General features: G+C 44.6%; 2 protein-coding genes across 2 annotated transcripts; one reads left to right on the forward strand and one right to left on the reverse strand.

The window, feature by feature from the left end:
• Window positions 1-1,096: 1,096 nt before the first annotated feature.
• Window positions 1,097-3,774, forward strand: si:dkey-256e7.8 (coiled-coil domain-containing protein 110). The gene is made up of 3 exons (XM_064925878.1): window positions 1,097-1,205; window positions 1,525-1,628; window positions 1,844-3,774. The coding sequence occupies exon 3, from the start codon at window positions 1,874-1,876 to the stop codon at window positions 3,419-3,421; it is 1,548 nt and encodes a 515-aa protein (XP_064781950.1). The 5' UTR covers window positions 1,097-1,205; window positions 1,525-1,628; window positions 1,844-1,873; the 3' UTR covers window positions 3,422-3,774.
• A 2,890-nt stretch (window positions 3,775-6,664) lies between these two features.
• On the reverse strand, window positions 6,665-17,155 carry LOC135506797 (neuropeptide Y receptor type 2-like). Its single transcript, XM_064926177.1, has 2 exons — window positions 16,847-17,155; window positions 6,665-8,743 (listed from the first exon to the last, which is right to left on the reverse strand). Exon 2 carries the CDS (start codon window positions 8,710-8,712, stop codon window positions 7,612-7,614), a length of 1,101 nt encoding a protein of 366 aa, XP_064782249.1. The 5' UTR covers window positions 8,713-8,743; window positions 16,847-17,155; the 3' UTR covers window positions 6,665-7,611.
• Window positions 17,156-25,749: the final 8,594 nt, after the last annotated feature.

A 25,749-nucleotide genomic window follows, 5' to 3' on the forward strand; every position in this document is an offset into this window, starting at 1 on the left:
AAAAAAAAGTTACATGTCTTCTGTTGGTTGAGCTTGTCATACACCTACTATGTGCGTGAGCAGATCATTATGAGAATGTGAGGAGTCGTGTCACTGAAGTGAAGTGAACCTAATTCATGTCGCTAGCTTGCATTGTTTCAACCTTTATCCCGAAGAGACTATACTTTTCCCTAGTGTTCAGTAGCCATCTCAACAGCTGTGTGGGTGAAGAAATGAATGGATATGAAGTAGTAGACTGAAAAGATATGCTGGTCCTGGATGTGTAAATTAAGTCACAATAACAGTCAAGGACATTTTGTTTTGCGTGCTCTTTTCAAAAAAGTTAACTAAGAGAGGTGCTATGAGGTAAGTCGACAGTGATGTAGCCTGTATCCCTCCACCAGTTGTGAGAGGCCTATAAAACCAGCCCTGGCTCCAATAATAACCCAAAGACCCCAGCTAAATAATGTACCATCGGCCCAGTGAATCAGACACGGATACGTTTTCTTTCTCTGAATACTGTGTCTTGTGTGACTTTTGTAGGTCACTTTTCAGTTCCCACACATTTAGGTGGGCTCAAGTGTCACGTCCCTCTTTTTCTAGATGATGCCAGATGTTTTCTCAGTGGGGAAAAACATCCCAGACATTTGACAGGGTGAGATCACAGGTAAGTTGATCCCATTGGCTATAACCGTAAAAGGAAAAGGGTACCTTGGCATGAGTCTGTATTACAACATGGCATAAGGGTGAGAAGTGTTGGCACAAGATACAACAGCCCAGTTGTCCATGAAACGTTGTAAACAGCCCTATAATAGGCCTACTATAGAACAATATCTCATTTGAAGCATACAGATATTTCTTAAGAAGAGACTAAGCATATGTATAGATTAGACATGACTTGTTAAAATGGCAAAAGGTTCAGTCTCAAAAGGCTCACAAACCCCCCAAAAAATGAGGGGTGTAAATATGGTGTGTGAAATAACTGTTGATGCTAAACTTCGTGCTCCCTAGTAAATCATTGCGTAATGTTACCATGTTAATCGGAATTCTGATTTCCCTCAAATTCTATCCGCACTCTGATTGGAACCAGAACGCCGGTTACCATGGTAACATTACGCTATGATTTATTGGGGAGCACGACGTTAAACAAGTCTTGAAACTAATGAGCTACGATTATTAATTAGCAGTTAGAACGTGTCATGTTCAAGCAAAAGTTTCTGCAGAGGGTAAGTTATTATTTGTTTACTTTTTGACGACGTTTTACTATAACGTTCGCTAATTACCTAGCAAACAACATCTGGCTTTGACTAGCTACAGTAGCTAGCTAAGTGAGTTATTTAGTTAGCTAACTTTAGCTACGTTAGCTAGCTACAGTCACCTTGTAGCTGGCTTTTTAACCCAGTAATGTTGATAGCCTTGAGTCTTAACATGAGAGGTCTAGCTGGAACATTAGCTAAACTATCCTAAATTAAATGGCATTTAATCCCTGCTCATTAATGTTTTAGGTTACTGTCAATGACTAATATTAGCCCCATTCCTGTTCAGGGACCAAACGTGTTGTCATCTAGCCATCACCCCAGAGAGCATAAGCAGCTTGAGAAGGCTCCTGCACACCTGAGGCCCCTCTGTCTCCAAGAGAAGGCAACAAGGTTGAATTTTAATAATGAAGACATACCATGTCCTGCATTTAAGCTAGGCATTTTTATGTTATGACGTTGTTTGATGATAGTTACAAAGAATATAGCCTAGGCTTTCATTATGAAATACGTCAAGTGTTCCATATGCTAATTGGCTGCTGAATATCTATGTACAAATCTGCGTTAAACCCACGATAAAATTGTGTTATTGACCTCACTCATTTCAGGTTGAGTGGAGCACACTGGTTTCACAGCACATGGAGATAACACAGCCTCTTCATAATTGTAACAGCAAATCAGGGATATCTTCAGAAAAGTTGAACAATGTTTCATTGATGAAAGAAACAAATGAATCAGAGACCCGTAGAGCATCTTACAGTCATTCACCGATGGTGTTCGACTCTGCCTGCTCCCCAAGACGCAGTGGCTCAGGAGACCGAGCTCTCGTGACAAACTATAAATCTGAGATGATAGTCGATTTGGAGAATACGGTGGACAGACTGAAAAACGCTCTGGTGTCACTGGAGGAGGACAACCTGAGCCTCAACAAGAAGATAAGAGAAAACAAGGCGGAAGACCGTCCATCTTTGGCCAATCACAATGTCTTAAGCTCAACAAGTGGCAACAATTCACAGGAACGCCCATCTTTGATCAATCACAATGTCTTCGGCTCAACAAGTGGCAACAATTCACAGGAAATGGCTGGTGATCACAGTCCCACCTCCAAACTCAATACCCACACTGTCACTTTCAACATTGCCAAAACATACCCAGAAAGTCAGAGGCAAGATGCACCATCCAAGATAGAGGAGACTAGGATGAGAGAGATGCTCAAAATGGAGAGCTTATCCTTGGAGGACAGGTGCGTTTACTTGGAGATGGAGAAACAGGACTTGCGGAGGAAGCTGCGGAAGACGGAGGACTACTGCAAGGAGTGCGTCCGCGAGCTCAAGAGGATCCTTCCAAAGTACGAGGACCTCAAAGCCTTGAATAAAACCCTGGATAAGTGCAACAAGCAGCAGGCCGCAGAGAACCGCAGACTTGTCAACGCTCTTGAGATCGAGAGCCAGGCAGGGGAGAGATCCAGGGATCCCAGCCTGGCTCGGGAGCCCAAAGAAGGGGATGGTGACAACTGGGTGTGGGTTCAACTGGAGAGGGCCAACGATCGCTGCACCCAGCTCACCCAGGAGAAGGGGCAGCTGGAGGACCGAATGGCCTCGCTGGCAAGGGAGGTCAGCCGGCTCACGAACGAGCTGGATATGAGCTGGGCCGAACTCCATCGGCTAGGGGCCAGGTGTAGAAGCTCCCTTGAGGGGAGCACGACTAGGGACGGCAGCCCTCTGGCCTCGTCGGGCAACGAACACCTGGCCGAACGCATCCTAGACAGCGTGGGGAAAGAGCGCAAGGCCCTGTCGGGCTCCGTGGCCCATCTCAAAGAGGAGAACAAGACACTACGAGAGAACCTCAAGCAGAGCGTCAAGAGGGGTGAGGAGGCAGAGGGCGGAGCCAAGCAGCTGAGGGAATTGCAGGCCATATTAGAAAGCTGCCTGCTCACGGTGCAGCAGGAGAAAGACCTGCTAACGCTGGAGGTGCGGCAGCTCCACCAGGAGTACATTGATCTCAGCAGTAGCATCTCGCTGCAGCTGAGAGAGAGGAGCCCCGTCACCACTGCCAGGATATTAGCAGGGTCACATGAGGTGATTGATGATGGAGCCAGGCAGCAAGAGAGTCCAAGGCAGCCTCTGAACAGCAGCCCTATTACCAGAGAAATGCTGGATGGCCCTGTAGGTAAGGTTAAAAGCTAACAGAAGATGAACATTTTAAAAGTAGAGACATCACCACTAGTCGTCCTGGAGCTCATCATTTGAATGACTTTGTTTCTTTTTCTTTGGACTGTGTTGGCGGAGAGGCAATTGACCATATAAGGAAGCGTTTCGAGGAGGAGGAGCAGAGAGCCCAGAGGTACAAAAACATCATCAATCAGAATGAATGAGGCTGTAGCTGGATCAGTCGGCCAGGCAGACTGGGTGTTGACCTCTACCTCCCGTACCACGACCTGTGTGACAGAGGAGTCAGGAGGAGTCAAACACAAACATACTGTAGCTTATCGTAGAGCTCTCTGCACCACTTTACCAACAATGTGCCCGTCACAGTCATGTACCATATGCACAGTATAGATTTGAATTCCCTTATTATATTATGCTTTTCAAATGATTTTGTCAGTGTTATCATTTCTGATGTTATTTACTTGAGAATTGGAGCTACTGTAGATAACTGGCATATCAAGGCTTGGGACGATGCCAGTATTACCATACTCGTTAGTAATGTTGCAAGGAAACAAAACATGAAGTGGATTTCACTTCTTTAGGAAAACCGCTTTGATGTTGGAAACAAACATCATTATGTTGTCATCCAGAGTCACTTTTATTTTCCAAGCTATAGCACATAAAATGTTATATATAACAGGTTTTTAAAGGCCCAAAGAGTTTGGTCTGCTTCATGTTTTCATTTCTGTTATGGAGAAAAAATATTGTGATAGCGGTCAAAGGCATTGCATTTCGGTGCACGAGGCGACACTACAGTCCCTGGTTCAAATCCAGGCCAAATCACATCCGGCCGTGATTGGGAGTCCCGTAAGGCGGTGCACAATTGGCCCAGTGTCGTCTGGGTTTGACCGGGGTAGGCAGTCATTGTAAATAAGAATTTGTTCTTAACTGACTTGCCGAGTTAAGTAAAATAAATCTTCCAGGCCCTATTTGTTGCTGTTGTGGATCACATGCCCATGTCGTTTCATTTGGAGAAGGTCTGGATATTTTTGGACAGTAGGGGGAGCTGTTGTATCATTCATGAGACGCCTCTCTATTAGGATCTATTAGACCTCAACAGCCAAAAGGTTTAACCAAAAGGGGTCATCACAGTTTATGTTGGTAGTATGTAGTCTGCTGTATGCATCATTCATTCTAACATGTCTAATCAACATCCACTGGGCATTACAATCCAGTTGGTGAGATTTTATATTTGATTCCCTTGTTTATAGGCAGGGCTAGTATTATAGTGTTTGTTATTTTGCACCCAAAGACCCAATAAGTCAGATGGAAACCCACCATTGAGTTAACACTTTATTTGGAAAATCTGTAGATGCTCTACAGACTATCTCCTAACCCTAACCGTAACCCTTACCCTAACCGAAACAACCCTTACCGTGGCAAGCAGTTGCTTATCAGCAGATAGTATAACGATCTGCAGAGATTCTACAGATGGACTATCTGTATTATCCTAATAAGGTGTGACCCCTTTTGACTCCTTATGGTTACACAGATGGCAGATGAGCACATTAGGATTCTGTATACCCCGCTAGCCATGCCATGCTAATCATTGGATGGCTTTTGTGGGACTATATGACTCACATCTCAGCGTGTCTTGAGGCTTTCATTCTTGTCCGTTACCCATCTGTCTGGCAGTAAGAGTTGTTGTGTTGCATTGTTGTCATCAGGCCACTTATGCTTAGCTACTCCTGCCAACTTTAGTCTATTTAGTAATTTCAGGAAGAAAGAACCCCATTCTTTGACAGAATCAATACATATTTATTTGTCTCCCCCCCCGAAAACATGTTTTACTTTCTGACTTGTCCGATACCCATTTGTCTGGCAGAAAGAAAGATGTATTGCATTGTCATCAGGCCACTTATCCTGAGCAACTTTAGTCTATTGAGTAATTTCACAAAGTTAAAAACTCCATCGTTTGACAGAATCAATACTTTTTTGTTATGTGTCCCGGGAAACATGTTTTTGACCTCATGACATTCATTCTCTCACTGATACCTCACTGCTGTAACTGCTGCAGTCATTTCATGCTACAGTCATCATGTGAGTCATTCAATAATTATTTAATGTCTATCTGTCGTAAGAAAATATTATATGGGCATTTGATATTGATTCTGTTTCACAAATACTCGTACTAGCCTATAACTCCCATTCTGTCAATGGATTCATAGACTTTGATTTCAAAATGTTAGATGGATGGAAAGCCAAGCGGTAAGTCATCAACTTCACTGCTTCCATCCTAATGTGATTCCGTAGTGAACACAGACCGTATCAAAGGGAAAATGACATGCGTCTTAAACCACATTGCTCATGTCCTTCAGACTTGATTTAGAACGGGGCTCCACTCTCTGTAAGCCGCAGGTCAATAACTTTCGACAGCCTAATAAACCATTATTGGCTTACGTGCTGAATGGTCCATGAATGAGTTACTAAAAACAGAGGCATTGAACCAATCCCCGCCACACAACCGCAGTGATGGGCTAAGAAACAGGAAGAAAGGACAGCCTCTTAAATGATCCAGAAATATAGTGAGGACATACTCTAGCGGTAATGAGACTGTTTGCTGCAACCAAAGGCGAGGGAGGGGTTCCGGATCTGTCGTGGACTGTCTAATAATATAGTGTATATATAATTGTGCCAGAGTTGCAATATACACTGAGTGTACAAAACATTAGGAACATCCTAATATTGCGTTGCACCCCCTTTTGCCCTTAGAACAGTCTCAATTTGTCGGTGCATGGACTCTACAGGGTGTTGAAAGCATTCCACAGGGATGCTGGCCCATGTTGACTCCAATGCTTCCTTCAGTTGTGTCAATTAGGCTGGATGTCCTTTGGGTGGTGGACCATTCTTGGTACACACGGGAAACTGTTGAGTTTCCCGTGCGTTGCAGTTCTTGACACTCTCGAACTGGTGTTCCTGGCCCCTACGACCATTCCTTGTTCAAAGGCACTTAAATGTTTTGTCTTGCCCATTCACCCTCTGAATGGCACACGTACACCATCCATGTCTCAATTGTCTCAAGGCTTAAAAATCCCTCTTTAACCTGTCTCTTCCCCTTCATCCACACTGATTTGAAGTGGATTTAACAAGTGACGTCAATGAGGGATCATACTGTAGCTTTCACCTGGATTCACCTGGTCAGTCTGTTATGGAAAGAGCAGGTGTTCCTAAAGTTTTGTACACTAAGTGTACATAACATGCTCTACAGTAGCCATAGCTCTAGTTAGGTCCATCTATCCAAAATCCACCATGCATGGAAAATTGTCAAAGACTCTAGCCACCCTAGTCATAGGCTGTTCTCTCTGATACCGCACAGCAAGTGGTACCGGAGCGCAGAGTCTAGGTCCAAAAGGCTCTTTAACAGCTTCTACCCCCAAGCCATTAGACTGCTGAACAACTAATCAAATGGCCACCGGACTATAACATTGACCCCCCCCCCCCCCCTTTTGTTTTTACACTGCTATTGTTATGTAATATTATTGTGTTCTTTTTTACTTTTAGTTTATTTAGTGAATATTTTCTAACTCTATTTCTAGAACTGCATTGTTGGTTAATGGCTTGTAAAAGTAAGCATTTCACAGTAAGGTCTACACCTGTTGTATTCGGCACATGTGACAAATACAATGTGATTTGAATTTGGAAATGAAATGGATGAGTCAGTTTCTATCATTACATGCAGAATTTGCAGCTATTAGGTGTCAATAAATTACAACCTGCGTTCTGAACTAATGTGTTGTTTTCCACCTCAGCTTTTAATTAAAGCACATCTATCAAAACAGGGCCTCGTAATCCATTTCTAAAGAAAAAGTATGATCCACATGGTTTACTATGGTAGCATTCACGAAGGCAATGTCAACATTTTTCGTCCCACGATCAACATTTAAATATCAACATTTGCATGTGGCCTAAGTAGCCAGTTGTAAGAAGCAGCAAGTTTTAAACAGCAGTTTCATAAGCTCTTGATTATCAATGGCACAATTCAGAAATGCATTTGGCACTTGCATGAAATCATTTACACATTTTGAACACACTTGGTTCTTCACTGAACCTTTTGACAATAAACTAATGTAAAAAAAAAAATAAGTTAAAGCAGAATGTTTTACCCATAATTCACCCTTACGGTAGGTTGCACAGAACAGCAATTTCACATTTCAGTTGATATTATGAATTCAGACTTTAGTCGCTTGGAAATCTGTATCGCTCATGTCCTTTTCCCTCAGTGTCTTTCTGCTCATGATGCTCCTCGACCCAGAATTGACAGGTTGGCTGCACTTACACACGGACAGAAACGCAGTCCGGTAGTTGTTGTTCATCCACCCATAGAGGATGGGGTTGACAAAGGTTGAGCACATGGCCACGATGTGGAACATGGTGAAAAGCAGCTTGAAGTCTGTCATGTCCAAGACACTATTGTCAATGTCAATGGCCAGCTGGAAGGCGTGGAGAGGCAGCCAGCTCACTGCAAACACCACCACCACGATCACCAGCATCTTAGTGGTCTTCCTCTTGCGCTGGTGGCGGTTGTTCCTCCCCGTCGGACTCACGTGGTTCTTCAGCTTACTCCAGATGCGGATGTAGGCGAAGGAGTTGATGGCCAGCGGCAGGCAGTACTGGAGCAGGAGCATGGAGATACTATAGATGGTCCCGTCCATGCCGCTCCCTGGCCACTTTTCCGTGCAAACCTGAATGGACTGCTCGGGCGAAAGGTCAAACGTCCCGTACTCCCGGAAGACGGCGAGCGGGCTGGCCAGGACCGCGCTTATGGCCCACGTCATGACGATGACGGCGGCACACATTTCCTTGGACATCTTGGTCTCCAGGTGGTAGACGATGCTCCGGTGGCGGTCCAGAGCGATGATGTTGAGCGTGATGGTGGAAACGTGCACGGACATGCCTTGGGAGAAGGGCAGTATGAAGCACAAGGCCTGGCCAAACCTCCACTCTCCATGGAGAGTGTTGATCAAAGTAAATGGCAGACATAGAGTGTTCACCAGCAGATCGGCCACAGCCAGGTTCACAATGAAAAAATTGGTGACGGTGTGCAGAGTTTTGAACTTGTACACCACGTATATCACCAGGGAGTTTCCGATGACTCCGAACAGTATGATGGTGCTGTAAGCCAGGATGAGGATCACTTGCACTCCCACCAGCTTGGTGCTGTCCTCCAGGTCTGGAAAGGTGTTGTAGCAGTTTGACAATTCACCAGCAAGTCTAGAAGAATTCGCACAGTCCTCCATTGGAGTTATGTTTACTTGACTTGCATTATCCATTGGTATCGTTCCCCTCCGGGCCTCACAAATTCTGCAATAAGAGGAGGGAGATCATTTTGACAGAGGACATAAACTTGTTTACATCTATGGACATAGTCTTGGGTTACAAAACATTTGAAAAGCTCCTTGCCTGCTCATATTTTAGACTGCAGAGAATGATGTAATTGTTGGGAGGCTTAAAGACCATTGTATAAGTCGCTAGCATCAAGTGTGAGTCATAGTCTTGGGTGTGACATATACACTACCGTTCAAAAGTTTGGGGTCACTTAGAAATTTCCTTGTTTTTGAAAGAAAGGCACATTTTTTGTCCACTAAATGGCCTCTGTACGCCTACGTAGATATTCCATAAGAAATCTGCCGTTTCCAGCTACAATAGTCATTTACAACATTAACAATATCTACACTGTATTTCTGATCAATTTTATGTTATTTTAATGGACAAAAAAAATGATTTTCTTTCAAAAACAATGACATTTCTAAGTGACCTCAAACTTTTGAATGGGGGTGTGCATACAAGATCTCCTGCAACATCGATGGCAGGGCAAAAACATGAGGTCGCCCTATCACAGTGACTCTTTGAACTCCGGAGACTACTTGAATTTCGCAAATGGAGACTAGTTGAATTTTGCAGCATATAAATATATATCATGCCAACAACCTTTTTCTAGTTTTCCTCACCCCCAAGCCACTGAATAAAATATGACTTGTGTTCTCTTTCAGATGTTTCACAGAACATTGTATTAAGGATCACCTGACAAAACCTGTTAGTCTCAGTACTGTATTTATTTATAGATTTTATATTTTACCAGGTAAGATTAAATATCTATTCTACAAGAGACAGTAATATCTGACAAAATGTCAGATACGTTTACAACAAAACACAAAGGACTACATTTAAAAAAATAACGAAGTTACACATTGAGCATGAAAGATGGTTTGGGAAGGTGTGGTGCATTTAGGGGTGAAAACATTGATAGCCCCCCAACATCACTGTCCACCATAGTTTTTACCTTAGCTTTAAACTCATTCAAAGACTTTATCCTGCAAAGATCCTGCAATTTCATATCCTTTTTATAGCTTGTTCCAAGTGGAAGGGGCATAAGAACTGAAACACTTTTTAATTATTTTTTTTTGACCTAGCTTTGTACAGGCCTTAATAACACTGTCAACAAAACACAGTCATGTGAGTGTAGGCGATATAGCTATAGATCAGCTATGCGATTACCTACATTGCTGCAGGGGATTTCTCACCCTGTATCATACTGTTGCCCTTTGATGATCAAATAACCAAGGGTCATCTTACTTACCACTATAGGTTTAAATACACTATATATATATATATATTACTGCTCAAAGAAATTAAGGGAACACTAAAATAACACATCCTAGATCTGAATGAATGAAATATTCTTATTAAATACTTTTTTCTTTACATAGTTGAATGTGCTGACAACAAAATCACAAATTATCAATGGAAATCAAATTTATCAACCCATGGAGGTCTGGATTTGGAGTGACACTCAAAATTAAAGTGGAAAACCACACTACAGGCTGATCCCACTTTGATGTAATGTCCTTAAAACAAGTCAAAATGAGGCTCCGTAGTGTGTGTGGCCTCCACGTGCCTGTATGACCTCCCTACAACGCCTGGGCATGCTCCTGATGAGGTGGCGGATGGTCTCCTGAGGGATCTCCTCCCAGACCTGGACTAAAGCATCCGCCAACTCCTGGACAGTCTGTGGTGCAACGTGGCGTTGGTGGATGGAGCGAGACATGATGTCCCAGATGTGCTCAATTGGATTCAGGTCTGGGGAACGGGCGGGCCAGTCCATAGCACCAATGCCTTCCTCTTGCAGGAACTGCTGACACACTCCAGCCACATGAGGTCTAGCATTGTCTTGTATTAGGAGGAACCCAGGGCCAACCGCACCAGCATATGGTCTCACAAGGGGTCTGAGGATCTCATCTTGGTACCTAATGGCAGTCAAGCTACCCCCCAAAGAAATGCCACCCCACACCATGACTGACCCACCGCCAAACCGGTCATGCTGGAGGATGTTGCAGGCAGCAGAACGTTCTCCACGGCGTCTTCAGACTCTGTCACGTCTGTCACGTGCTCAGTGTGAACCTGCTTTCATCTGTGAAGAGCACAGGGCGCCAGTGGCGAATTTGCCAGTCTTGGTGCTCTCTGGCAAATGCCAAACGTCCTGCACGGTGTTGGGCTGTAAGCACAACCCCCACCTGTGGACGTCGGGCCCTCATACCACCCTCATGGAGTATGTTTCTGACCGTTTGAGCAGACATATGCATATTTGTGGCCTGCTGGGGGTCATTTTGCAGGGCTCTGGCAGTGCTCCTCCTGCTCCTCCTTGCACAAAGGTGGAGGTAGTGCTCCTGCTGCTGGGTTGTTGCCCTCCTACGGCCTCCTCCACGTCTCCTGATGTACTGTACTGGCCTGTCTCCTGGTAGCGCCTCCATGCTCTGGACACTATGCTGACAGACACAGCAAACCTTCTTGCCACAGCTCGCATTGATGTGCCATCCTGGATGAGCTGCACTACCTGAGCCACTTGTGTGGGTTGTAGACTCCGTCTCATGCTACCACTAGAGTGAAAGCACTGCCAGCATTCAAAAGTGACCAAAACATCAGCCAGGAAGCATAGGAACTGAGAAGTGGTCTGTGGTTACCACCTGCAGAACCACTCCTTTATTGGGGGTGTCTTACTAATTGCCTATAATTTCCACCTGTTGTCTATTCCATTTGCACAACAGCATGTGAAATGTATTGTCAATCAGTGTTGCTTCCTAAGTGGACAGTTTGATTTCACAGAAGTGTGATTGACTTGGAGTTACACTGTGTTGTTTAAGTGTTCCCTTTATTTTTTTGAGAAGTGTGTATATAGATATATATATATTGTGTGTGTGTGTATTACACACACAAAAAAATATGTGGACACCCCTTCCAATTATGAGATTTGGCTATTTCAGCCACACCCATTGCTGACATGTGTATAAAATCAAGAAAACTGCTTTGCAATCTCCATAGTCAAACATTGGCAGTAGAATGGCCTTACTGAAGAGCTCAGTGACTTTCAACGGGCACCGTCATAGGATGCCATCTTTCCGTTTGCAACAATGTCTGCCCTGCTAGACCTGCCCCGATCAACTGTAAGTCCTGTTATTGTGAAGTGGAAACGTCTAGGACCAGCAACGGCTCAGCCGCGAAGTGGTTGGCGACGACACAAGCTCACAGAATGGGACCGCCGAATGCTGAAGCGTGTAAAAATCGTCAGTCCAAGGTTACAACACTCACTATCGAGTTCCAAACTGCCTCTGGAAGCAACGCTAGCACAATAATTGTTCATCGGGAGCAGCCGCACACAAGCCTAAGATCACCATTCGCAATGCCAATAGTCGGCTGGAGTGGTATAAAGCTCCCCGCCATTGGACTTTGTAGCAGTGGAAACGTGTTCTCTGGAGTGATGAATCACGCGTCACCATCAGGCAGTCTGACGGACTAATCTGGTTTTGGTGGATGCCAGGAGAACGGTACCTACCCTAATGCATAGTGCCAACGGTAAAGTTTGGTGGAGCAGGAATAATTGTCTGGGGCTGTTTTTCATGCTTCGTGCTAGGCCCCTTAGTTCCAGTGAAGGGAAATCTTAACGCTACAGCATACAATGACATTCAAGACGATTCTGTGCTTCCAACTTTGTGGCAACAGTTTGGGGAAGGTCCTATCCTGTTTCAGCCTTGTCTATTTTATTTTATTTTTATTTCACCTTTATTTAACCAGGTAGGCAAGTTGAGAACAAGTTCTCATTTACAATTGCAACAACACAGAGTTACACATGGCGTAAAACAAACATACAGTCAATAATACAGTAGAAAAATAAGTCTATATACGATGTGAGCAAATGAGGTGAGATAAGGGAGGTAAAGTTTTTTTAAAAGGCCATGGTGGTGAAGTAAATACAATATAGCAATTAAAACACTGGAATGGTTAATTTGCAGTGGAAGAATGTGCAAACTAGAGAAAGAAATAATGGGGTGCAAAGGAGCAAAATAAGTAAAGTAGGGGAATAGGTAGTTGTTTGGGCTAAATTATAGATGGGCTATATACAGGTGTAGTAATCTGTGAGCTGCTCTGACAGCTGGTGCTTAAAGCTAGTGAGGGGGATAAGTGTTTCCAGTTTCAGAGATTTTTGTAGTTCGTTCCAGTCATTGGCAGCATAGAACTGGAAGGAGAGGCGGCCAAAGGAAGAATTGGTTTTGGGGGTGACCAGAGAGATATACCTGCTGGAGCGTGTGCTTCAGGTGTGGTGCTGCTATGGTGACCAGCAAGCTGAGATAAGGGGGGACTTCACCTAGCAGGGTCTTGTAGATGACCTGGAGCCAGTGGCGACGAGTATGAAGCGAGGGCCAGCCAACGAGAGCGTACAGGTTGCAGTAGTGGGTAGTATATCAAAATCAAATCAAATTTATTTATATAGCCCTTCGTACATCAGCTGATATCTTAAAGTGCTGTACAGAAACCCAGCCTAAAACCCCAAACAGCAAGCAATGCAGGTGTAGAAGCACGGTGGCTAGGAAAAACTCCCTAGAAAAGCCAAAACCTAGGAAGAAACCTAGAGAGGAACCAGGCTATGTGGGGTGGCCAGTCCTCTTCTGGCTGTGCCGGGTAGAGATTATAACAGAACATGGCCAAGATGTTCAAATGTTCATAAATGACCAGCATGGTCGAATAATAATAAGGCAGAACAGTTGAAACTGGAGCAGCAGCACGGCCAGGTGGACTGGGGACAGCAAGGAGTCATCATGTCAAGTATATGGGGCTTTGGTGACAAAACGGATGGCACTGTGATAGACTGCATCCAATTTATTGAGTATGGTATTGGAGGATATTTTGTAAATGACATCGCCGAAGTCGAGGATCGGTAGGATGGTCAGTTTTACGAGGGTATGTTTGGCAGCATGAGTGAAGGATGCTTTGTTGCAAAAAAAGGAAGCCAATTCTAGATTTAACTTTGGATTGGAGATGTTTGATGTGAGTCTGGAAGGAGAGATTACAATCTAACCAGACACCTAGGTATTTGTAGTTGTCCACATATTCTAAGTCAGAACCGTCCAGAGTAGTGATGCTGGACGGGCGGGCAGGTGCAGGCAGCGATCCGTTGAAGAGCATGCATTTAGTTTTACTTGTATTTAAGAGCAGTTGGAGGCCACGGAAGGAGAGTTGTATGGCATTGAAGCTCGTCTGGAGGGTTGTTAACACTGTGTCCAAAGAAGGGCCAGAAGTATACAGAATGGTGTCGTCTGCGTAGAGGTGGATCAGAGACTCACCAGCAGCAAGAGCGACATCATTGATGTATACAGAGAAGAGAGTCGGCCCAAGAATTGAACCCTGTGGCACCCCTATAGAGACTGCCAGAGGCCCGTACAACAGGCCCTCCGATTTGACACACTGAACTCTATCAGGAAAGTAGTTGGTGAACCAGGCGAGGCAATCATTTGAGAAACCAAGGCTATCGAGTCTGCCGATGAGGATGTGGTGATTGACAGAGTCGAAAGCCTTGGCCAGATCATTGAATATGGCTGCACAGTAATTGTTTCTTATCGATGGCGGTTAAGATATCGTTTAGGACCTTGAGCGTGGCTGAGGTGCACCCATGACCAGCTCTGAAAACAGATTGCATAGCGGAGAAGGTGCGGTGGGATTCGAAATGGTCAGTAATCTGTTTGTTAACTTGGCTTTTGAAGACCTTAGAAAGGCAGGGTAGGATAGATATAGGTCTGTAGCAGTTTGGATCTAGAGTGTGTCCCCCTTGAAGAAGGGGATTCCAATCTTTGGGAATCTCAGATGACACGAATGAGAGGTTGAACAGGCTAGTAATAGGGGTTGCAACAACTTCGGCAGATAATTTTAAAAAGAAAGGGTCCAGATTGCCTAGCCCGGCTGATTTGTAGGGGTCCAGATTTTGCAGCTCTTTCCGAACATCAGCTGACTGGATTTGGGAGAAGGAGAAATGGGGAAGGCTTGGGCGAGTTGCTGTGGGGGGGTACAGTGCAGTTGACCAGGGTAGGGGTAGCCAGGTGGAAAGCATGGCCAGCCGTAGAAAAAGGCTTCTTGAAATGTTCAATTATAGTGGATTTATCGGTGGTGACAGTTTCCTATCCTCAGTGCAGTGGGCAGCTGGGAGGAGGTGTTCTTATCCTCCAAGGTCTTTACAGTGTACCAGAACTTTTTTGAGTTTGTGTTGCAGGAAACAATTTTCTGCTTGAAAAAGCTAGCCTTGGCTTTGCAATGCCCCTGTGCACAAAGCGAGGTCCATACAGAAATGGTTTGTTGAGATCGGTGTGGAAGAAGTTGACTGGCCTGCACAGAGCCCTGATCTCAACCACATCATACACCTTTGGGATAAATTGGAACGCAGACTGCGAGTCAGCCCTAATCGCCCAAAATCAGTGCCCGACTTCACGAAATACTCTTGTAGCCGAATGGAAACAAGTCTCCGCAGCAATGTTTCAGCATCTAGTGGAAAGCCTTCCCAGAAGAATGGAGGCTGTTATAGCAGCAAAGGGTGGAAGATTCCCCGTCCCTGGGCTACTTTTGCACATTTGTTATCGTCTGAGTGAGGGAAATGCTGTTAATTGAGAGGAGTCGATGTGTCCTGAAAGATGAGACTTTAAGGACTATAATAAATTCCCATGATGTCACACAAGCAAACCACACCCATGAGTCCTAATGTGCAGTTCACATTTCCATATTTGAAAACTCATGTCATTTACAGTAGCAACGATTTCTGATAGCTATGTTCGATCCACAGTTACACGGATGAAATGCGTAATACCCGGGGGTTGTCCTGAAGAGAATGAGCCTGTGTTTGTCGTATTGTGAAGGACAAGCTTTCAAATGATGCCACACTTGATGGTGGGGACACGGGTCTGTGTTCCAAACCAAAAACTACTAGTGTGCTTGCTTCAGTTCCTCAATGGCAAAGCTAGGAGTACTCAAAAAAAAACGAAGTACTGTATACAGTTTGGAGTGGTGTGTGTCCACTTGGAGACACCAGTTCTCACTCTAACCCTTGTAATAGTTTTGTCTTATCCTGCGCTCCAAAAAATGCACTGAATGTTCTTATTATGTTACTGAATGTATCCAGAGTACTTTCAGATTTTGTTATTGACAAATGCTGTGGAAAGTGCAGTAAATGTTAAATGCACATAAAATCAAAAAGTGTAATGTTTGGATTCAGTCTTGTCAGGTGAGCTGTTGTGACCTCACCTTTTGGTCTGATAACTTCGCCACCTTGGTCTTGTATGTGCTTGTTATAGTTATTTTGTTAGAAACATTGAAATGTTGTCCCTATAGGCCAATTTCCAGAGTGTAAGGGGTATTAATGAGCAGCATGTCATAGTGTCTGTAAATAAGAATGTGTTCTTATGACCTATTCTTAGGATCTCCTGACCTGCCTGTTTACATTCAAATCAGTCAATTTAATTTGGCTCTCAATCTGTATATGTCTAGCTGCTTTTCTAAATGCAGTATTTTTTAGGAGTGAACTTGGGATTTCAAACAGTCCTGCATTAATACTTCTTGGCTGACAAACTTTGGCAATTCATGATAACATGACTTGGAACTCATACCAACAATTCCTGTTGCTTCCTGTGGCAACTGAATCATAATGAAGAGCGATGATAAGAGTTGATTAACTGGCATCCTGTGTGATACACCAAGAAATATACTGTCTACTTTGGAAATCATTCACAATACCTTAGTGCATACTATCCGATTTTTCTTCAAATTAATATCAGAAATATATTTCTCAAGTCATAGACATTTTTGGCGTTCCTAAATGAATTGCAATTGTCTACAACCTATAGAAGGTTAGAAAATATGACATAAGAAATCTTTCATGATGCTGATTTCTAGAAGAAGAACAAATTGTATTCAGAAATGTTAGTTTGTGTATCTTGGATTACATCTTGGGGATGCTGATATCAAGATAACAGTTGTAGCCTACAAAAAAACATATAGGATTAAATAGGCTATACATTCGATAAATTCTTAACTAAACAAATGATCAGCATATTTTCCCGTTGACAAGTAACTGCTATAGAATAACCGACTCACCTTGATCTGTAACAGACGCATTCGTTATACTTCCGGTGATAACCCTTTTTGTCAAGGTTCTCAGCAGCGTATTAGTATTTTCAAGTTAACATTAAATAATACCCTATATTCAAATTGCAGCATGTTTTTTTATCACCACATGTCCTAGGTATCAAGCCATTTTATTGTATCGCACATCAAGTAGTAGACATATCTAGGAATCTAGACAACAAGCAACTGACTAACTGAACGGTAATATATATTGGCAAAACTCCACGGCTTTTTTTCTACGAGGTATGTGCTCAACAAGACAAGCTTACTGCGCACGCTGTGGACTCCTGTCTTGAAATAAGCGCATATTGTGTGTTGCCAGCTTCGAGAGTGTGCGCCAGGGGGAGGGGGAGATGATGAAGCGCGCTAAATGACGAGGGGGCGTTTTACCCTGACAGAAATAAACATTGCCTCAAGGGAGAAAGTCTACGCCTTATAAATGATTTCGGATCCATTTCTAGTTCAAACAAACAAGACACCAACAGATATGCCTGGGGTTAACTGCCTGGGTCATTCCACGAAATCAGTCCATGTTACGTCCCTTTGATATTTTAAGTAGAAATTGTGTTCTAATATTGAATTTATATGATTATATTAAAATTAAGTACTCTTTAATATAGACCACATGGGAATTTTGTTGTACTTGTAATAATACCATTTAAAGTTATTTTGATGGTTCTGAGCAATTTATCAGTCTTTTAACATTAATTGAACATGACATAATTCCCTTTTTCAAGTTGCAGAATTTTTTAAATCACCCCATGTCTGTGATTTAAAATACATTTTTATTGTATTGTACATAGACATATTTAAGAAACTACACAACAAGTCACTAACTAACTGACTGGAGATATATCTTGGTGAAATTGCATGGCTTTTTCTACAGAGGAATGCGCGCAACAAGACGAGCGCACTGCGCACGCGGTGGACTCCTTTGAAGGCGCACATATTCTGTAGCCAGTTTCAAGAGGGAGACAGAGAAGGAGGAGATTATATGAAGCGCATTAATGACAGGGAGGCATGTACACCCTGACAGATATAAACATGGGGGGGGGGTCTATTAATCTCGTCTGTGCGCCCATGTAGGTGTGAAAATTGATTGCATTCTGGGTATGAGCCAGGAGCCCAGCTCTGTTTGATGCAGGGTTCTTACATCATGAAAATCCTGGAAAAGTCATGGAATATAAAAATGTGTTTTCCAGGCCTGGAAAAGTTTTGGGAAAATGTTCACATCTGAAAAGTTTTGAAAACATAATGGGAATAAATGTAATCATTTATCTTAATGTAATTTATTTAGGCACAGTTTTTTAAAATATTTAATCAATCAAATAAAAATCAACATATCAGCCAGGATCAGAATAACTAGTGCATCTATTTGAGCGCATCACGTGCTCAAGGAGAGAGAGCGAGTCGGACTTTGTAGCAGCAGGTAGGACTCGCCTATAAAATATGAGAACAGATTAAGTAGCTAATTCAAAACATATATTGTACTGTTTACCTATTATTAGTGTGTGTTAATGTTTTCGTAATGTCCAAAACCTTTCCACCAACACTCACGAATAAGGCCGTAAAAAGTTGATTTACTTTTTTGAACAATTTATTTAAACAATTTAATTTTGACAAAACGAAGTATTCACTTCGCCATTGTATTAGTTGGGTTTCGGTTCAATCGCGGTGAACATTCATTTTAGGAAAAATATTACATTTCTTGTGGAATATGGGCCTTCTAAACTTGTTTTGTACAGTGCCTTCGGAAAGTATTCAGACCCCTTGACTTTTCCCACACTTTGTTAAGTTACAGCCTTATTCTAAAATTAAGTTACAGCCTTATTCTAACACACAATACCCCATAATGATAAAGTGTTAACAGGTTTCTAGAAATTGCTGCACATGTACATACAGTTGAAGTCAGAAGTTTACATACACTTAAGTTGGAGTCATTAAAACTCGTTTTTCAACAACTCCACAAATTTATTGTGAACAAACTATAGTTTTGGCAAGTTGGTTGGGACATCTACTTTGTGCATGACACAAGTAATTTTTCCAACAATTGTTTACATACAGATTATTTCACTTTATCACAATTCCAGTGGGACAGAGGTTTACATATACTAAGTTGACTGTGCCTTTAAACAGCTAGGAAAATTCCAGAATATGATGTTATGGCTTTAGAAGCATCTGATAAGCCATTTGACATCATTTGAGTCAATTGGAGGTGGACCTGTGGATGTATTTCAATGCCTACCTTCAAACTCAGTGACTGCCTCCTTGATTGACATCATGGGAAAATCAAAAGAAATCAGCCAAGACATCAGAAAAAAAAATTGTAGACTTCCACAAGTCTGGTTCATCCTTGGGAGCAATTTCCAAATGCCTGAAGGTACCACGTTAATCTGTACAAACAATAGTACGCAAGTATAAACACCATGGGACCACTCAGTCATCATACTATCGTACCATGGTACTATTGACAACCTGAGAGGCCGCTCAGCAAGGAAGAAGCCACTGCTCCAAAACCGCCATAAAAAAGCCAGACTACGGTTTGCAACTGCACATGGGGACAAAGATCTTACTTTTTGGAGAAATGTCCTCTGGTCTGGTCAAAAATAGAACAGTTTGGCCATAATGACCGTCGTTATGTTTGGAGGTAAAGGGGAAGGCTTGCAAGCCGAAGAACACCATCCCAACCGTGAAGCCCGCTTGGAGTTTGCCAAAAGGTACCTAAAGACTCTCAGACCATGAGAAACAAGATTCTCTGGTTTGATGAAACTAAGATTGAACTCTTTGGCTTGAATGCCAATCATCACGTCTGGAGGAAACCTGGGACCATCCCTACGGTGAAGTGTGGTGGCAGCATTACGCTGTGGGGATGTTTTTCAGCGACAGGGACTAGTCAGGATCGAGGCAGATGAACGGAGCAAAGTACAGAGAGATCCTTGATGAAAACCTGCACCAGAGTGCTCACGACATCAGACTGGGGTGAAGGTCCACCTTCCAACAGGACAACGACCCTAAGCACACAGCCAAGATAATGCAGGAGTGGCTTCGGGAAAAGGTGTGTGCTTGCTTCAGCTGAATAAAAATAATTGCAGCCTGCCATAGCCATTTGATCTTTGATATATTGAATGAGCCAAATTATTTCAAAAGCAATGAAACGTATTTGATTGTAATGTTACAATGTTTTACATCAAGAGTAATCAACCATCCTCCAGGAGAGCTAATGGGCGTGCAGGTTTTGATTCCAGTCCCCCTCTAACAAACCACATTTTAGTAATGAGCTGCTCAACTGGACCTTGATAAACTCTCTGATGTTTTTGAGCAATGCTTGATCAAAAGCCTGCACACCCAGTAGCTCTCCAGATGTGTGGGCAGATTACTGATCGTTTTACTGTTTCGTCCGATGACGTGAGGTGCCTGAAACTCAGGCTCTTAGTATGACAATGTCATGGCTAATATCATCCAAAATATATGCCTTAGGTAAACTACATGTTGCAAGTTATCAGCATGCAGCAAGCATATATTATTTTCTTTTTTTTAAGTACCTAGGGCCTGTGTTGATGCAACCTTCATCTAATTCAAATCAAATTGTATTCGTCGCATGCTTTGCCAGTAACAGGTGTGGACTAACAGGGAAATACTTACTTACGGGCCCTTCCCAACAATGCAGAGAGAAAGAAAATAGAGATAATAGAAAAGTAAAACATGTAATAATAAAAGTGATACTATATACACAATAACTATGGTGATGTACAATGGGTACCGTAAGGGTTTTCCTCTGGTGAAGGAGAAGCGGACCAAAATACAGCGTGGTGGTTATTCATGTTCTTTAATAAAGGAACTCGACATGAAATAACTAACAAAACAATAAATGTGTGAAAACCTAAACAGTCCTATCTGGTGAAAACACAGAGACAGGAACAATCACCCACAAACACACAGTGAAACCCAGGCTACCTAAATATGCTTCCCAATCATAGACAATGACTAACAGCTGCCTCTGATTGAGAACCATATCAGGCCAGACATAGAAATAGACAAACAAGACATCCAACATAGAATGCCCACTCAGATCACACCCTGACCAACCAAAACATAGAAACTTACAAAGTAAACTATGGTCAGGGTGTGACAGTACCACCCCCCCCAAGGTGCGGACTCCGGCCGCAAAACCTGAACCTCTGGGTGGGCATCTGTCCGCGGTGGTGGCTCTGGTGCTGGACGTGGCACCCACTTCACCGTAGTCTTAGTCCCCCACCTTGTCCGCTTCCGTGGCCTCCTAACCACGGTAACCCTACTTAAGAACACTGGACTGAGGGGCAGCTCGGGTCAGAGGGGCAGCTCGGGACAGAGGGGCAGCTCAGGACAGAGGGGCTCTTCAGACTCCAGCAGCAGCACCGGACAGGCGGGAGACTCCGGCAGCAGCGCCGGACAGGCGGGAGACTCCGGCAGCACAGGAGAGGAGGAAGGCTCTGGCAGATCCTGGCTGGCTGGCGGTTCTGGAAGAGTCTGGCAGACTGGCGGATCTGGAAGTGTCTTGCTGACTGGCGGATCTGTCAGATCCTGGCTGACTGGCGGATCTGGAAGAGTCTGGCGGATTCGACGGATCTGGAAGAGTCTGGCAGACTGGCGGATCTGGAAGAGTCTGGATGACTGGCGGATCTGGAAGAGTATGGCTGACTGGCGGATCTGGAAGAGTCTGGATCACTGGCGGATCTGGAAGAGTCTGGCTGACTGGCGGATCCTGGCAGACTGACGGCTCTGGCTGCTCCATGCTGACTGGCAGCACTGGCTGCTCCATGCTGACTGGCGGCTTTGGCTGCTCCATGCTGACTGGCGGCTCTGGCTGCTCCATGCAGACTGGCGGCTTCTTGCAGACTGGCAGCTCTGGCGGCTTCTTGCAGACTGGCAGCTCTGGCTGCTCCATGCAGACTGGCAGCTCCTTGCAGACTGGCAGCTCCTTGCAGACTGGCAGCTCTGGCGGCTTCTTGCAGACTGGCAGCTCTGGCTGCTCCATGCTGACTGGCGGCTCTGGCTGCTCCATGCTGACTGGCGGCTCTGGCTGCTCCATGCAGACTGGCAGCTCTGGTGGCTTCTTGCAGACTGGCAGCTCTGGCGGCTTCTTGCAGGCTGGCAGCTCTGGCTGTTCCATGCAGACTGGCAGCTCTGGCTGTTCCATGCAGACTGACAGCTCTGGCTGCTCCATGCAGACTGGCAGCTCTGGCTGCTCCATGCAGACTGGCAGCTCTGGCTGCTCCATGCAGACTGGCAGCTCTGGCTGCTCCATGCAGACTGGCAGCTCTGGCTGCTCCATGCAGACTGGCAGCTCTGGCTGCTCTGAACAGGCAGGAGACTCCAGCAGCACTGTAGAGGAGGAAGGCTCTGACGGCGCTAAACAGGCGGGAGACTCCGGCAGCGCACGAGAGGAGGAAGGCTCTGGCAGCGCTGGAGAGGCGAGGCGCACTGTAGGCCTGATGCGTGGTGCTGGCACTGGTGGTACTGGGCCGAGGACACACACAGGAAGCCTGGTGCGGGGAGCTGCCACCGGAGGGCTGGTGCGTGGAGGTGGTACTGGGTAGACCGGACCGTGCAGGCGCACTGGAGCTCTTGAGCACCGAGCCTTCCCAACCTTACCTGGTTGAATACTCCCGGTCGCTCTGTCAGTGCGGCGAGGTGGAATAGCCCGCACTGGGCTATGCAGGCGAACCGGGGACACCGTGCGCAAGGCTGGTGCCATGTCAGCCGGCCCAAGGAGACGCACTGGGGACCAGATGCGTAGAGCCGGCTTCATGGCATTTGGCTCGACGCTCAATCTAGCCCGGCCGATACGCGGAGCTGGAATATACCGCACCGGGCTATGCATCCGCACTGGGGACACCGTGCGCACCTCAGCATAACACGGTGCCTGCCCGGTCTCTCCAGCCCCCCGGTAACCACATGAAGTTGGCGTAGGTCTCCTACCTAGCGTCGCCATACTCTCTGTGAGCCTCCCCCCCCCAAGAAATTTTTGGGGCTGACTCCCGGGCTTCCTTGCCAACCGTGTTCCCTCATAACGTCGGCTCCTCTCTCCGGCTGCCTCTGCTCTCCTAAGTGCCTCCACCTGTTCCCATGGGAGGTGATCTCTTCCAGCCAGTATTTCCATAGAATGCATAGAATATAGAATATCAACATAGAATGCCCACTCAGATCACACCCTGACCAACCAAAACATAGAAGCATACAAAGTAAACTATGGTCAGGGTGTGACAGGGACAGAGCTGATGTGCAGGGGGATTGAGGTAATTGAGGTAGATACAGTGCCTTAAGAAAGTATTCAGACCCCTTGACTTTTCCCATATTTTGTTACGTTACAGCCTTATTCAAAAATGGATTAAATACATTAAAATCATCATCAATCTACACACAATATCCCATAATGACAAGGCGAAAACAGGTTTTTAGACATTTTTGGTAATTGTATAAAAAAAATGTAAACATACCTTATTTACATATGTATTCAGACCCTTTGCTATGAGACTCATTGGAGTCCATCTGTGGTAAATTCAATTGATTGGACGTGATTTGGAAAGGCACACACCTGTCTATGAGGTCCAACTGTTGACAGTGCATGTCAGAGCAAAAACCAATCCATGAGGTTGAAGGAATTGTCTGTCGAGCTCCGAGACAGGATTGTGTCGCGGCACAGATCTGGGGAAGGGTACCAAATAATTTCTGCAGCATTGAAGGTCCCCAAGAACACAGTGGCCTTCATTATGCTTAAATGGAAGAAGTTTGTAACCACCAAGACTCTTCCTAGAGCTGGCCGCCCGGCCAAACTGAACAATCGGGGACGAAGGGCCTTGGTCAGGGAGGTGACCAAGAACCTGATGGTCACTCTGACAGAGGAGAACCTTCCGGAATGACAGCCATCTCTGCAGCACTCCACCAACCAGGCCTTTATGGTAGAGTGGCCAGACGGAGGCCACTTCTCAGTAAAAGGCACATGACAGCCCGCTTGGAATTTTCCAAGAAGCACCTAAAGACTCTCAGACCATGAGAAACAATATTCTCTGATCTGATGAAACCAAGATTCAAGTCTTTGAAGCATGGTGGTGGCAGCATCATGCTGTGAGGATGTTTTTCAGCGGTAGGGACTGGGAGTCAGGATTGAGGGAAAGATGAACAGAGCAAAGTACAGAGCGATCCTTGATCCTCCAGAGCGCTCAGGACCACAGACTGGGGCGAAGGTCCACCTTCCTACAGGACAACGACCTTGAGCACACAGCCAAGCTAGCGCAGGGTAGCTTCGGGACAAGTCTCTGAATGTCCTTGAGTGGCCCAGCCAGAGACCGGACATGAACCCGATCGAACATCAGAACCCAAATACAGATGTGCCAAACTTGTAGCATCATACCCAAGAAGACTTGAGGCTGTAAGCGCTGCCTAATGTGCTTCAACAAAGTACTGAGTAAAGGGTCTGAATTCTTATGTAAATGTAATATTTTTGTTTTATAAATACATTTGCACAAAATTTGAGCAACCTGTTTTTGCTTTTTCATTATGTGGTATTCTGTGTAGATTGACGAGGGGGAAGAAAAAAATTTCATCCATTTTATAATAAGGCTGTAACGTAACAAAATGTGGAAAAAGCCAAGGGGTCTAAATACTTTCCGAATGCACTGTATGTACATATAATTGGGAATAAAGTGACAGATAGTCAACAGTAGCAGCAGTGTATGTGATCAGTTAAAACATTTGTGAAAAAGGGGTCAATGCAGATAGTCCGGGTAGCTATTCAGCAGTTTTTTAGGCTTGGGGGTAGAAGCTGTTCATGGTCCTGTTTCCAGGCTTGGTGTATCTGTACCGCTTGCCGTGCGGTAGCAGAGAGAACAGTCTATGACTTGGTTGGCTGAAGTCTTTGACCATTTTTAGGGCATTCCTCTGACACCTCCTGGTATAGAGGTCCTGGATGAAAGGGAGCTTGGCCCCAGTAATGTACTGGGCCGTACGCACTACCCTCTGTAGTGCTTTTTGAATGGATGCCAAGAATAACTGAGCAGCTCGCGGCTGGGTTTCCCTTTGTAATCTGGGATAGTTTGCAAGCCCTGCAATTTAAGATCTTAAAGTTCACATTAGGCATATGTAATCTAAATAGCCTACAATATAGTAGAAGTATGTAAAGTTTCAAAAGTCAAATAATATAGAATATTCTCTGTTTCCATGGCTGTCTCGGTTTTATTTCACACTGAAAGTCACTTTACAGTTTCCCATTTTTCTAATTTCCCATTCTGCTCTAAATGTGCCTCTATGGACCGGTACTGATGTGAAAGCCACTGCTGATTCTGCACGATTCCTCTGTGGACTACTGACAGGAAATGCAATAATCAGGAAGACAATGAGAGTTGATCTAACAAAGGGAAACCATGGAGTTGATCCATATCAGACCGTGCCGCAGGTAATTGCGCCTCTAATTCCGTTGCCACCATTATGGTTCAAGACCTCACGTGGCCTCTCAAATTAAGTTAGTGTCTGCCAGCCTCCTTATAGCCAAAGCCCTTGGTGCTAATACGCAGATGGTTAAATAATGAAACAAACCGTGAAATTATGAATACAAGGGGCATACTTAGAACTTTCCTTATTTTTTCAAGAGCTTCAGCACTTCCCAAGGCAATTATAACATGCATTAGAGCCCATAGGCTTTGGCAAATTCCTCTGACTGGCTTGCAAACCACTCAAACAAATGCACATGGTTGTTGACCTTGTTTTAAAATGAACGTCAACTCGCGAGCAAGAAGCCCCATTTTCTCATTTTAAATCGAAGGAATCCCAAAAGGCTTACAAGTCGTAGCCAGAAGAGGGTGTGAAATCCCCCTAAACAAACAGGCTAGAGCAGAAGC

The sequence above is a fragment of the Oncorhynchus masou genome, chromosome 20 (assembly GCF_036934945.1).
Source record: "Oncorhynchus masou masou isolate Uvic2021 chromosome 20, UVic_Omas_1.1, whole genome shotgun sequence".
NCBI classification, from domain to species: domain Eukaryota; kingdom Metazoa; phylum Chordata; class Actinopteri; order Salmoniformes; family Salmonidae; genus Oncorhynchus; species Oncorhynchus masou.